The 13,846-nt window shown below is 57.7% G+C and overlaps 1 protein-coding gene across 1 annotated transcript in view; it reads right to left on the bottom strand.

Moving 5' to 3' along the window:
- Positions 1-1,134: 1,134 nt before the first annotated feature.
- The window catches only part of SLC2A1 (solute carrier family 2 member 1), a 28,622-nt gene continuing 15,910 nt past the window's right edge, over positions 1,135-13,846 (bottom strand). The window contains exons 3-10 of the mRNA XM_072723621.1: positions 6,138-6,298; positions 5,760-6,000; positions 4,859-5,021; positions 4,575-4,762; positions 4,273-4,377; positions 3,742-3,843; positions 2,600-2,803; positions 1,135-2,224 (exon numbers count right to left, since the gene is read on the bottom strand). Coding sequence (XP_072579722.1) covers positions 2,024-2,224; positions 2,600-2,803; positions 3,742-3,843; positions 4,273-4,377; positions 4,575-4,762; positions 4,859-5,021; positions 5,760-6,000; positions 6,138-6,298 — 1,365 coding nt within the window. The 3' untranslated portion in view covers positions 1,135-2,023. The remainder of the gene's footprint in view (positions 2,225-2,599; positions 2,804-3,741; positions 3,844-4,272; positions 4,378-4,574; positions 4,763-4,858; positions 5,022-5,759; positions 6,001-6,137; positions 6,299-13,846) is intronic.

Genomic DNA, 13,846 nt, shown 5'->3' with positions numbered 1-13,846 from the left:
TCCCTCCCACGACCACGCTTCGTGCCAAGGAAATTTTACAGTTTTGCCTGAGTGCAGGTATGAGGGCTTCTCCAGGCAAATCCCCGCCCCGGATTCTCTCAGCTGAACCTCTAGGGACACATCTCCCTGGTGCTGTATTTCATCAACTGTTTTCCGAGTGCCTGCTGTGTGCCAATCCCGCCTTTCATGCCAGAGACGACGATGAACCAAATGGACTTCTTTCCATGAAGTTGGTTAGAGGGAGAACCGAGGAGTTGTCGGAACAGGGTGGAAGGGCACAGTGCCCGAGGAAAGGAACAGGTGAACCTCTTGAGATTCCGGGGTGGGAAAGGGGGTCAGAAGTCTTAGAAGAGGCCACAGTGGCCTATCAGCTGGAGGGGGCATCGCCAAGTGAAATGGATGGGTAAGGCCGCTTGACCCTGTTCACTGGGCCCACTGGGGGGAGGGGGTGCTGGTAGGAGGGGTCAGGTATGGGGTATGGGTTGTGTAGTGTTGTTAAAATAGGGGTTCTAGGGATCCCTGGGTGGCGCAGCGGTTTAGCGCCTGCCTTTAGCCCAGGGCGCTATCCTGGAGACCCGAGATCGAATCCCACGTCGGGCTCCCGGTGCATGGAGCCTGCTTCTCCCTCTGCCTGTGTCTCTGCGCCTCTCTCTCTCTCTGTGACTATCATAAAAAAAAAAAAAAAAAATAGGGGTTCTAGCATGGCTTGCTGGGAGATTTCAGGCCTCTCCGAGCCTGTCAAATGCAGATATAGCACAGACCACACATTCAAGATAATGCCTATCAAGGCCTGAGCACAAAGGTTGGCACTTAACTATCATTTTTGAATACCAGTTGTCATGTGAAATAGAAGTGCCAGGATATTTTGATTTTCTCTGAATAAGGGGGACCATACAGATTTTTAAGCAATAAGGGTCTCCCATCCAAGTACTAAGCAGGCCGGACCCTGCTTAGCTTTTGGAGATCAGATGAGGTCAGGTGCATTCAGGGTGGTGTGGCCCTGGACTAAGCAGCAGAGGGTGCTGATCAGAAGTGCTTGGAAGCTCGAGTCACAAAACCCAGAGTCACTATAGCAGGTGCTCCTCTCCCATCCAAATCTCCCTACCCTTAAAGCACAAGTATTTCAAAACCGTGTTTCTAAAAACCAGCCATTTATATCTGTTTAGGTAAGTTACAGAAGGAGTAAGGTGGTGTATTTACAAGTTGGTTTGTCCAGATATACTATAACTTAGTGTCTGTATTTAATATTGACAACCAAAAAATATATATAAATATCTTCCATCTATACACAGCAGGGCAGGAGTGTCCATGTCTTCTTGAGCAGTGAATTCTCAGCCTCCCATGGCCCTCCTCTCATGGTGATCGTCTGGCCCTCAGTGCAAAGGAGACTAGAAGCTGGTAGCCCAGTCTGGCCCTTCCCCTTTCCTCCCTGCACTCCAGTGCTCCCAACTGGTCTCAGGCAAGGCAAAATTACTTTGAGTGGTTGGGCAGGAAGAGATGGATAAGGGCGAACCCTAATGGAGCCTGACCCTCAGGGTAGGAAGATCCAGGCCTCAGAAGAGAGTGGCCACAGCTACCTCTTGGGGTAGAAGCCGCATAGTTCATAGTTCGATTAGTGTGTCCTTGGTCATAGGTCCAGCCCTACAGATTAGCGTGGTGAAGAAGGCAAGTGTCTAGGCAGGACTTGGTCCCCACCTTCAGGTACTGAGCCATTCAGGGTGAAGTCTGGGGTGTAGATACAGGGGACTCTGGCTGATAAAAAAATAATAACAAAATCAGTAATAAAAAAATTATAAAACTTGTTGCTTGTCTGCATAGATCTGAGCAACAGTCTTGTTTTTGTTAAAATCCTGGAGCCACAGAAGTCCTGAATACTCTTCTGGACAGGATTGTTGGCTGAACAAAGGAGCCCCAGGCCCAGCTCTGCTGAAATCTGTCAGTTTGGAAATCGCATCCAGCTGCCTGTGCTCCGAGAGATCCTTGGAGCTGCTGGGAGCAGGCCAGGCTGGTGGTGTGGGGCGCCTCACACTTGGGAATCGGCCCCCAGGGGGTGGAAGAGCTCCTCGGGTGTCTTGTCACTTTGGCTGGCTCCCCCCTGCCGGAAACCGGAAGCAATCTCATCAAAGGTCCGGCCTTTGGTCTCAGGAACTTTGAAGTAGGTGAAGATGAAGAACAGAACCAGGAGCACAGTGAAGATGATGAAGACGTACGGACCACACAGTTGCTGAAAGACACACATACACTTGGTTGGAGTACTGACCCTACAGCCTGGCTGTAGAACGTTGGCCTGTAGGACTTGGGGCCTTTGATCTGAAAAAGGGAACAGCTATCCACAACCCAGGAATGGTAGGGTGACTCAATGAGCCTGCCTGCACCTGGCCTGTAATGGGCTCCTGGGAGCAGGGTCCCCCTGCAGAGCAGAAGGGAGACCATTCAAAGCTAAGGAAAGAACCCTGGAATTGCGGTTAGCATTTTTAGCTGTGGCCTGGGCTCCTGAACCTCAGTTTCCTCCTCCACAGGACTCTAATGAGAGCACTTTGCACAACAGTGCGGGGTCCTGCGTGGAAGAACCGTAAGCATGGAGACTGGGGATTCTCACCTCTACATACTGGAAGCACATGCCCACAATGAAATTTGAGGTCCAGTTGGAGAAGCCAGCAACAGCAATGGCAGCTGGGCGAGGACCCTGGCTGAAGAGTTCAGCCACTATGAACCATGGGATGGGGCCAGGGCCCACTTCAAAGAAGGCCACAAAGCCAAAGATGGCCACAATGCTGAGATACGACATCCAGGGCAGTTGTTCCTGTTGAGGACAAGAGAGGGGTGGAAAGTTAGATTAGGCTGTGATGGATGCACCAAGGAACAGGGCTGAGAGCTCTGGGCTGGGAGCAGGAGTAGGCCTGGGGCTGATCCTGATCGGCTGTGTGACTCAGGTACCCTCCACTGGGTCCTGCTTTCCTCATCTGAACGAAGCTCTAAGTCCTATGGGACTGAGCATGAGATCGAGCATTCCCTCTGGGAATGGTAACCTGCTGTGCATGTGGAAGGTGCTAAGGTCCCTGCGGTCCCCGGCTCTGGATGCAGAGCTGTTTGCCTGAAGCTGAATCATGTGGAAGAGCTTTGCTGGGGGCAGGTGTTAAAAATGACCATACTGTTGGCTTCCTTGACCAGAGGATGGACAAATGAGCGTTCGTGCCTGGAAAGTGGGTGGCACACGGTTCCCACAGAGGTTAGAGCCACAGGTTTGGGGCCAGCAGGCCTGAGGTCGGCTCCTGGCTCTGTCCTCTATCTGCTGCGTTCCTAACCTCACTGGGCCTACGTTTCCTCACTTGCATAATGGGATACTAACACGCTTCCATGACTTGGTGGGGAAGTGGGTCCTACTTTCTAGGGCTGTTCGGAAGATGAACGAAGGCCGGGGAGGAAGACCCTGAAAGGCTTTCCCGGCAGAGCAATTCCTGGGGAGAGGGACTTGGGTCCTGGGCCAGAGGTGCTGTGGTAAGAAAGCACCCACCGGGGAGGAGCCCGTGGGAGACCAGAGGGGAGTGGGTGGAAGGGGATGGCCTCGGGGGCTGGAAGGTGAGCCCTGAGCCCATGGGGGGAGGAGGAGAGGGCAGCCCCCACCCGGGCTCTGGATGCCACCAGCCGCGCTGGGGCGGACACAGTCAGTGTGGGACCGGGAACTCTGGTGGGCGCCCCCCAGCCCCGCTGCCCCCGCCCCCGTCCAGCGCCGTAACCCACCAGCAATGCCAGCGCGATGGTCATGAGCACGGCACAGCCTGCCATGCCAGCCAGGCCTATGAGGTGCAGGGTCCGCCGGCCGGCGCGTTCCACCACGAACAGCTGTGGGCAGAGACCGTGTCGGTGACCCCGCCGCACCCAGAGGCTCGCCCCAGGTGTTGGCAAAGCCACGCGGCGCCGCAGACACCCAGGAAAACGGTACTGCCTTCCCCCGGGGCTCGGCCGAGGGACCACGTGGGACCCAAGGGGCAAAGAGCGGGCTCCAGGAAGCAGGATGGGGTGACGGCGGGGCCCACCCAGAGCCGGACAGGGCGCATCCTGGCTGCCACTCCCGGTGAGCCGCTGCGCTTCCGTGAGCATCAGCGCCCGGCGCGGTTTCACTGAGTAATGAGCGTGACCCGAGGATGAGAGGAGCCGGCGCTTAGGAGAAACCCGACACCCGCCTGGCTCACAGACACGCTGCCACTGGGTCGTGAGGCCCTGGGCCCCCTGTGCCGCAGCGGACCGGAGGTGGGGCCCGGGCAGACTCACCGACACCACGGTGAAGGCCGTGTTCACGATGCCAGAGCCGATGGTGGCATACACGGGCTGCTGCACCCCCGCCTTCTCGAAGATGCTCGTGGAGTAATAGAAGACCTAGGGCACGGAGAGGCTGTTGGGGCTCGGCAGGGGCCGCGGCCCTTGTCCTGCCTCTGTCCCCACGGGACATGGGGTGGGTCACAGACACAGGGCCCGCCGCACCGGGCCAGGGATGGCTGTCCTCGGGCAGGGCTGGTCTGTCTCAGCCGGGACCTGGGCCGCAGGGCTGGAAGGGGCGGCTGAGGGGCACTCACAGCATTGATGCCCGACAGCTGCTGGGACAGCTGCAGCACCACAGCGATGAGGATGGGCTGGCGGTAGGCGGGCGAGCGGAACAGCTCCAGGATGGTGACCTTCTTCTCCCGCATCATCTGCCGACTCTCCTCCTTCATCTCCTGCAGGTCGCGGGTCACGTCCGCCGTCCCGCGCAGCTTCTTCAGCACTGGGGGGACCGGAGGGAAGGTGGGGGTGGCTCAGAGCCGGAAGGAGGCCGGGGCCGGGGCCGGGGGTGGGGAGGAGGGCAGGGCCCTGCCCATACCACTCTTGGCCCGGTTCTCCTCATTGCGGTTGATGAGCAGGAAGCGGGGGCTCTCGGGGCACAAGGGCAGCAGGACGCACTGCAGCAGGGCTGGGATGAAGATGACGCTCAGCAGCAAGGGCCACAGGTCCTCGTTGCCCATGATGGAGTCCAGTCCGAACACCTGGGGGAAGCAGGGGTGTGGGAGGTGGCCCGAGCACCCCTGCCCTGGCCCCCACCCCCGGCTCCCCCTCTGGCCTCCGCCTGCTGTGCCGTGGGCTGCTGCTTTAGAGCAAGCACCCAATTGTTGGGGCGCTGCCGGGAAGCTTCACTTCTCTGTGCCTTGGGTCCCTCGTCTGCCACCCGGGGAAAGCACCAGCGGGAGGACAAGTGGCATGGCTACAGATGTGGCAGCGGTCACAGGGCATGGGAGCTCTGGGGATGGGGAGGGACAGCCTCCTGGAGAAAACGCAGTGTCCAGGTCAAGGCATCGAGGCTGGAGGCAGGAGAGCCTGGCACGTGAGGCACCTGTGGGCTCCCCTGGGGCTGGATCCCAGGGAAAGGACAAGACACAGGGATGAGGCGGTGGGACGAGAGGTCCCACCTTGTCCCTAATGTGCCTTGTTTTTAACTGAATAAGAACTGAAAGCATGAATCAATAAAACTGATTAAAATGGTCAAAAAAAAAAAAAAAGTCATCTGGACTTGGCTCTCCCACCAGGGAGGCCCCAGGGGCACTGAGCGGCACAGTGCTCTCCGGGACCCGGGCCTCCTAGCGTGTGTGCCATGAGGCTGCCCCTCGCCGGGCTGTGGAGGGCTGGGTGAGAATTCTAGTCAGGGCATCATCTGGACACAGACACGAGAGCCACTGAAGTGGTGGGGTGCGGGCAGTGCCGAGCAAAGAGACCCCACCCCAGCTCACCTGGGCAATGAGGATGCCAACAACGATGCCCAGCTGGTGCAGGGTGCCCAGGGCTCCGCGAAGGGCCGTAGGGGACACCTCCCCCACGTACATGGGCACGAAGCCTGTGGTCAAGCCACAGTACACACCAATGATGAAGCGGCCCAGGATCAGCATCTCAAAGGACTTGGCCAGTTTCGAGAAGCCCATGAGCACAGAGGACACGAAGGCCAGCAGGTTCATCATCAGCATGGAGTTCCGCCTGGGGGTGGGGGTCACAGGTCAGATGGGTGCCTGGATCTCCCCAGATTCTCAGGGGCTAGGTCACAGGCAACACCCCGAACGGGCAGGGAAGTCTCTCCCCCCTCCCTGGCCAGGGCCAGGACCCCTTCTGCTCACCGGCCAAAGCGGTTCACAAAAAGGCCCACAGAGAAGGAGCCGATCATGCCTCCTACAGAGAAGATGGCCACGGAGAGGGACCACAGCGTGGTGAGCGTGGTGGGGGAGATGCTCTCCTGATAGCGGTGGATCCATGTCTGGTTGTAGAACTCCTCAATCACCTACAGGGGGAGAAGCAGCCTGCTGAGCGAGGTGTCGGGCCCCCGACTCACTGCATGTCCTTGAGCCAAGCCCCTGCCTGTTGTGGGCCTCAAGTTTCCCCAGGTGAGAAACCAGGGGCTGGGCTCCATCTCGAGGAGTGGTGCGGGCTGTCATGCTTCCCCAGGTGTGGCTCCCGGGGCCCTGTGGTGTCACATGTCCCACGGAACTTGCTGGGGAGGCCAGCAAATGGCCAACGGTGGACGGTCAGGCCCAGGGCAGGAAGATGTTCAGGAGAAAGTGCTTCCCCCCACTTGGCCCCTTTCTCTTCAAGATGCCTGAGGCCCTAGGCTCCTGCCACCTGGGCGCTCTCCCCAACCCCCCTGCTGGGGAGAAAATACAGCTGGACAGCTGGCTCCAGATGCTTGGGGACAAAGGGAAGGGCAGGATCGCTGACTTCACCCTCACCCTCGGCCTGGTGTGACCACCTTGTGCTCCAGCTGGGCTCCCCAGCCTCTCCTAACTGCTCCCTGAGCACCAGGCCCAGCTGCTCGTGGGGGTTCACCCTGAAGAACCCATGGCCTTCTCCCCCCTGCCAGGTGCCCAGCTGGGAGGGATGGGGAAGGCTAAGGACGAGGAAGCAGTTCCAGGAACTGGAAGCACCTGCCCCAGGTGCCTGCCCACCAGCCCTGCCCCACACAAGGGGGCTGGGCCTGATCCACCGGTTCTGCCTGAGAACACTCACCCTACTCTCAGGCGACACCAACACACACCCAGGGCCACAGGACTGGACTGACCCACCCAGCTGCCCGCAGAGCTGGGCATGGGCCCAACATGCCCAGAAACAGCTTCCTGTGTACACGCACCGTCACACACATACTTGTGCTCAGTCTGAATGCTCTGGCTCCCGCCGGTCACAAACCTGACTGGCCCCCTTCCCTTCAACCACTGACAGCTCCACCTCAGCTCCTTGTGCCCCCAGCACCCCTTACATGACCTCCTCCGCTGCTTCTGGAATCCCCAATCATCCCAAGCTCCAGGGGTCTGACGGAAGGCGGTGGGTAGCCACAATTGCCAAGGGGAAAACCGAGGCCCTCGGTCCCAGAAATGCTCATGGTTGCGATGGGTCCTTGGCCTCTGTTTCCTGCCCTGCTGCCACGGTCTATCCCAGGTCTGCAGACACCCAACAGGAGGCCAGGCTCCAGGGGTTAGGATGGGTTGACATGGGTGTGGGGAGGGGAGGGAGGTGGCCCTAATGATCTACTTATGGGTCCCGAGAAGCCGGACAGCGCAGGGGTGAGGAACCTAGACAACTCTGCCACTGCGACTGAGGGCAAATCATGTCATCTGGGACGGCGACAGTAGCAGGATGCATGTCATAGTGCTGTAAGGGATTAATGAGACAGAGAGTGCTTGCACAGTGCCCAGCATCGTCACCGAGTCAAGGGACAGTTCTGGAACCAACCCAAGGGCACTGCAGACCACTGACCAAGCCCTACCAACCCTGCAGCCCCTAATTCAAAATCAAGGCTCGGGCCAGAGATCAGCCCCATGTCCCCACCTGCCCCCATCTCTACCCCAGCTCTAGGGCTCATTTCCACACTCTCCATGGTTACTTGGCCCGGAGCGCCAGACCGGCCATCTTACCATGCTGAAACCTTTTGAGATCCAGCTCAAAGGGTCCCAGAAGTCTGTCCTCCCTGAGGGCAGGGAGCCTACTGGATTCACACGGGGGCCTATCCTGATGAGTGGATGGAAGGGTCAATGAGGAGAGGGCCTTACTTACACTCTCCTCCTGGGAGCCCCTGCTTCCGCTGGGGGCAGAAAGGCAGATTTTAACAAAACAAAACAAAGTGCTTCTGTTCAACAAGGGATAGAACCAACCTCAGAGAAGGACTGGTTGGGAGAAGTAATGCTCTGTTTATCAGGCTCTGCAGAGAACAAGCTGTCCTGGACAAGGGGACAGTCCAGATAAATGACACTCGCCCCACTGAGGACCCATCATCGGGGTGGAAATCTCTCTCCCTTCTGCCGATCTCACTCTGCTGCCCTTGGGGCTCTCTACAGGGGCAGGGAGAGGTATTTGTCCCAGATAGCCTTTAATTTTTGACTCCTGTAGTTCTCAGGGTCTCCCTGTGCGCCCCCATGGTTCAGATGCTATCTCAAGAGAACTCTCCACGTATCATTCTGATTTTTGCCAAGTCGTCTGCTAATGGAATTGCCTGAATTGCGTGCAAAGAGTCAACAAGTGCTGAGTAAGGGCTTACTACCTAAGTGAGCTTCAACATGTGAGGCCGAGCTTTCAGGTCTTTAACCCTCTTCTTGAGGCTGGCTGGAGATGTTGAGGCAGCCAACAAGAGGACCACATTCCCGGGGGCTCCCCAGCCCCGGTTAAGGGTGCACTGGTGGTAACAAGTCAGAAGGACCAAGCCTTGTCCAGAGCTAGCTCAGGGGCTCATGAGCTCCCCTGCTACTCAGACCACTTTATGGGGGTGGGTGAGGGTAGGGATCCAGCCCCTTTCGCCTTCCCTATGGCCCCAGGCTCGTCCTTTCCACCCCCCAGCAGCCCTTCCTGGCCAGACTGAGGCTGTGCTGGGGCTTCCTGCCTTTTGATCTGGCACCTGACATTTCTGGGAAGAAGCTAGGCTTGGTTTTCCATTTCTGCTGCTGGAGTGGGGACATTGTGTCCTCTCGCTGCGGGGGGTCCATGCCTCACATGGGGCTGAGCTGGCCCTTGGCCCAGGAAAGGCGGCAAGTCCCTGAACAATCAGAAGAATCCTCCATGGGGAGGAGTTCTGGGGTCACCTTCCACCCACTGGCTGACCTCCCCATCCATCCCAGCCGCAGCTGAGTGCCCTTACCTGAAAAAGAGCCTATTCCCTCAAAAGGAGCCCATAGACCCAGTCCCACCACAGGGTCACCGGCAGCCTCCACGAGCCTGGCTTGTGATCCCGAAAGCTCGCTCTCCACCTGCTCCTCACAAGCCTGGGAGACACGCTCGCTCCTGCCGCCACCACCACACAGTCAATCTCCAGGTCCCGCCAATTCTCCCTCTGGATCTGTCCTAGTCTCTACCCGCGCAACACCTGCCCTAGGCCTCACCTGGATTCTGCCCCTGACGCCTCCCATCTGCTCCCCAGGACTCAATTACTCCCCATCAGGGCACCAAAGGCCTGCACGCACAGGCGCCAGGCTTGGCCATCCACCTGCCATCTCTGCTCCCTACCCCACATCTCCCCAGCAATGATGGCAATTTTTAATTCACTAATATCTGGACCAACCAAAAAACACAGGGGCTCAAGGACTTTTTTGGGAACAAATATTAGTTTAAAAATGCACTAGGCCACATCAAAGATTTCTACTGGGGACACATAATGAGAGGCCATCCCAACCCTGCCTATGACAGTCTCAGAAAAGTTAGGGGGTAGATCCTTCTATGGCCTTAAAAGCAGATAGGTCTGCCCAAGCATCCTGCCCCTGCCAGCTCACAAAGGGAATCCTCAAACAGCAGCCAGGGTGCAAGCTGTCCAGTCTCCCCTCGTTAACCCCAGATGCCCACTTGGGGACCCCGTGGGGGACGGCGTGGCGAAGCGAGCTGCTCTGGGCAGCTGAGACCCTTGCACAGGGGCTCCCAGTGAACAGCTCCTCCTCAGCCTGGGGCTCTCCTGGGGGTGGCAAGCTTGCATCACATCTGACTCCCTGGGAATCCCCCTGCTTCCCGCCCCGTAACTGTAGAAGGACCACATTCATGCGTGTCTGCAGAGGAAGTTCGGACTTCCTCTGTGTCTGGGCAGTGTCTGCAGTCAGCCCTGGGCATGAGCCAGAGTCCGCGGCCCGCACACGGAATCAGCTGTTCCGCACGCTACCCCTGTTCTCTCCAGCAGAGAAGTGCCATCTTCAGGGGAGCACAAGGCACAGACAAGGGTCCCCATTTTTTTTTAATTTTTTTTTTAAATTTATTTATGATAGTCACAGAGAGAGAGTGAGAGTCAGAGACACAGGCAGAGGGAGAAGCAGGCTCCATGCACCAGGAGCCCAACGTGGGATTCGATCCTGGGTCTCCAGGATCACACCCTGGGCCAAAGGCAGGCACTAAACCTCTGTGCCACCCAGGGATCCCAAGGGTCCCCATTTTTAAAGTGCCCGGAGACAAATTATCCTGAGGAATTCGCAGTGCCAGAAAGAACCTCAAGAACTAGGGGCCTGCCTCCAGGAGTGTGTCCTCAGACCCTGCCTGGCTGCCCCAGGCACAGAAACCCAGCAGCCTACAGAGCCCCAGGGCGCAGACTTCAGCTCAGGGAAGAAAACCCTTCTAGGTTTCAGAGGATGAGATTGCCCACCTCACAGGTAGTGAGTTCCCTGTCAGCAGGAAGCATACAAGCCAAAGTTTAGAGCAGAGATTGCCAAGCATTGTATGTAAAAGGCCAGATAGACAGGCAGCCCGGGTGGCTCAGCGGTTGAGCGTCTGCCTTTGGCCCAGGGCGTGATCCTGGAGAACTGGGATCGAGTCCCGCGTCGGGCTCCCTGCATGGAGCCTGCTTCTCCCTCTGCCTGTGTCTCTGCCTCTCTCCCTGTGTCTCTCATGAGTAAATAAATAAAATCTTTTTAAAAAAATTGAATTGTTTATAAATAAATAAAAGGCTAGATAGAAAGCATCAGGTAGGGTCTGCTGACTACGTACAGCCACAGGTGCAGATTTTTCTCCACCTGTCCCCCAACCCTTTAAAAATGTAAAAACCATTCTTAGCGCATGGGCCGTACAAAAACAGCTGCTGGCTGGATTTGGCCTGCCTGCCAAATTCTTGATCTAGAATTCTAGATTACTGCCAAGAGAAGGGGTATGCTTTGGAACCTCTGGCTGGTCGCAACATCCTTCCCCGTAGATTCCCCTCTCCACCCCACAGTCTTCTAGATCATCCTGTGAGTCGGAGAGTTAGAGCTCGCTCTCCAGCCCCAGCGCTCTCATCTAGGATGTTATTGGGGGGTGAGAGGGTTAGAGCCACCTCAGCTCTGAGCCCCAGTTAGGAAGAGGAAAGAGCCAGTGTGCCCAGCTGGGTGCCTCAGCTGGTGCTTCCTAGGCCCTGTGTTCCCCCTCCACCGCAGCTAGCTTCCCTCAGTCCAGAGTTTCTGTCTCCACAGCAACCCTTGGTCACACCCCAGGGTCAGCTGGGAGTTGAGAGCAGATGCTACAGGTGGGGCTGGACAGATAGCCCCACCTGCTAGGTACCCTGGGGCCCCTCTCTGGGGCCTGGAAGAGGCCCAGGCAGCGGGCTGGAGCCAGGAGCTGGGCCCCGACCCCACAGCAGAGGTTCTGACCACCCACACTGGTGCTCCAGAAGGGCCCCGACACAGCCTCTCTCTAAACCCAGGCCAGGCCTTCGTTCTGGCCTCCTCCCTGGTCCCTGACCTCCAGAGCCTCCCTGCCGGCAGACGGATCTTCAAGTTCCTGTGTGGTCCCCTCACAGCCTTTCCTGGCTCCCCACTGCCCTCCTCGCACCCCCACCGACCCCCCCGTACCACCCAGGCACCCCACACCTCTGCTTGGGCTGCTTCTCTGCCTTCTCCCCAACGAGCTGGCTGTTCCTCACCTTGCAGAGAGCACACCCATACCCCTCTGAACCCACCCTCCCCCTTCTCTCCTGCGGTGGTGGGTGGTGGTGCTCAACCCGGGGCCATCTGGCCCTGCAGGGGACACCGGGCTGTGTGGGGGGGATGTTTTTGCTGGTCACACTGGCGGGAATGCTGCTGAACATCCTACCACGTGGAACAGCCTCCCAGAACACCAAAGAACTATCTGGCCCCAAAGGTCAATGTGGAGAAAACCCCTGCTCTGTGGGCCAGGTACCTTCTCTCCCCCTGTTCTCTGCTCCTGCAGGGCCTGTCCACACCCCTGTCCATGCTTCCATCCATGTTGCCCCAGGACAGCTTATTTCAAAGGAACATGTGCTCCCTCGGGACTAAATTTCAACATTGGGGGCGTCTGATTTATCTGTGTCACTGGGTCCCAGCACAGAGCTGGGGGTAGAAAACCATGAATCTGAGGGGCTGAAGTGATGATACAGCTGTGACAGGCTGTGATGGTGTAAGAGATTGTGCAACTGTGTGTGGGAAACCGTTGAGAGGTCTGTACATGACTGAGCTTGACTTGGCCTGGAAGTCAGAGCAAGAGCGACCAGCTGGGTAGTGGTTGTAGGTGTGTGAAAGGTGTTTGGGGACCCATCTGGCCCTAGTATAAAACTTCCATTCCTGCTGCGGTGGTCCAGACTCCCTGGACTCACATCCCAGACCTGCCGCTTACCAGCTGTGTGTCCTTGCTTTAATTGTTTAACCTGTCTGTGCCCCACTTCCTTAAAAAACAGGGATTATAGTGCCCCCTAATGAGGTTAGTAAAAAAAAAGAAACAACTGAATTGATTTCTGAAGCACTGAGAACAAGGCCTGGCACACACAGTAAGCTCTAAGGATTTGTATTAGTGGAAGTGAGGGAATGGGAGAGGGGAGGGACCCAGAACTTTCTGGATCTTGACAGAGATAAGGAAAGGGAGAGCCCAGAGCCTGGAGGACCTGGAGGACGGAGCAGCCCTAATGGGCACTGTGAGCACTGTGATGGGAGGTCTTGCCTCTAGTCCTTTGACTTACAGGCTGGGTCACCCAGGGCAGATCTCGTCTACTCTCCAAGCCAAGTTCCTTCTTTGTCAAACAAGGAGGGCTGAGCCAGTGCACCATCAGGCCACTTCCAGCCCCAACCCCGGTTTTTGAGGATGCCTTATTCTGAAACATGCCTGACACTGTCCCTTGGCCAGGACCTCATGGTTTCTAAATGGCCTTTAGTCATCTCTGTTGGCAACTCAGCCATTTGAGGAAGGGAGAGGCAGTTCTCTCCACCCAGTATGGTGGTCAGGATGCTCTGTGGCTGGGCTTCCCTCCTCCCTCCTCCCCAGGAGACAGGAGGCCTGGCAAGGGCGTCACAGGGATGTGGTCATCACTCCAGGGTGAGGCCTGGAGGCCACCTGGAGCTCAGCCTCTCACTTTCCAGGTAACCTCACCAGCCTGAGCTTCCTCTTGAGAAGGCAAGATAACCTAGCCCCACCCACCGTGTGGGGCTGCCGAGGACGGAATTTATGGGAAGGTGCTTTGTAAACATTTAAGATAATGTTATGATTAATTAACCACTTCCAGGAGGAAGCCCTTTGGGGCTTGTTTTATGGAGGAGCCCCGGCCTCTGGCATCCTCCCCATTGGTGCGGCACAGGCTCCTTCAGGGAGCAGGCCGACCGGAGCAGCCCAGGGCCCCTCTTAGGCCCCCAGGGGCAGTCGGGCAACGCTCCCTGCCACCACACGGCAGCACGGCAGTCCCCGCTGCCTGGGCCACCTGCCTCTCCTCCCCTGATGGGCGAGTCCCCTTCAGGGGCTACCCGGCTGCCAACTCCTCCTTGAAGGGCCGTGTCCCGCCCCCCCAGGCCCGTGGCAGCCTGCAGTCCTCTGGGCTCTGGAGGCACCCGGAAACCCTGCATTAATTAGCTGCGCTCTGGCTCTTCCGGTTGGGGGGGGTCCCCGCCCCCTCGAGTCTTCG

The sequence above is a fragment of the Vulpes vulpes genome, chromosome 10, assembly GCF_048418805.1.
Source record: "Vulpes vulpes isolate BD-2025 chromosome 10, VulVul3, whole genome shotgun sequence".
In the NCBI taxonomy this organism is placed as follows: domain Eukaryota; kingdom Metazoa; phylum Chordata; class Mammalia; order Carnivora; family Canidae; genus Vulpes; species Vulpes vulpes.
The sequence above is the reverse complement of the archived record's forward strand: the minus strand, read 5'-3'. Positions and strand labels throughout refer to the sequence as shown.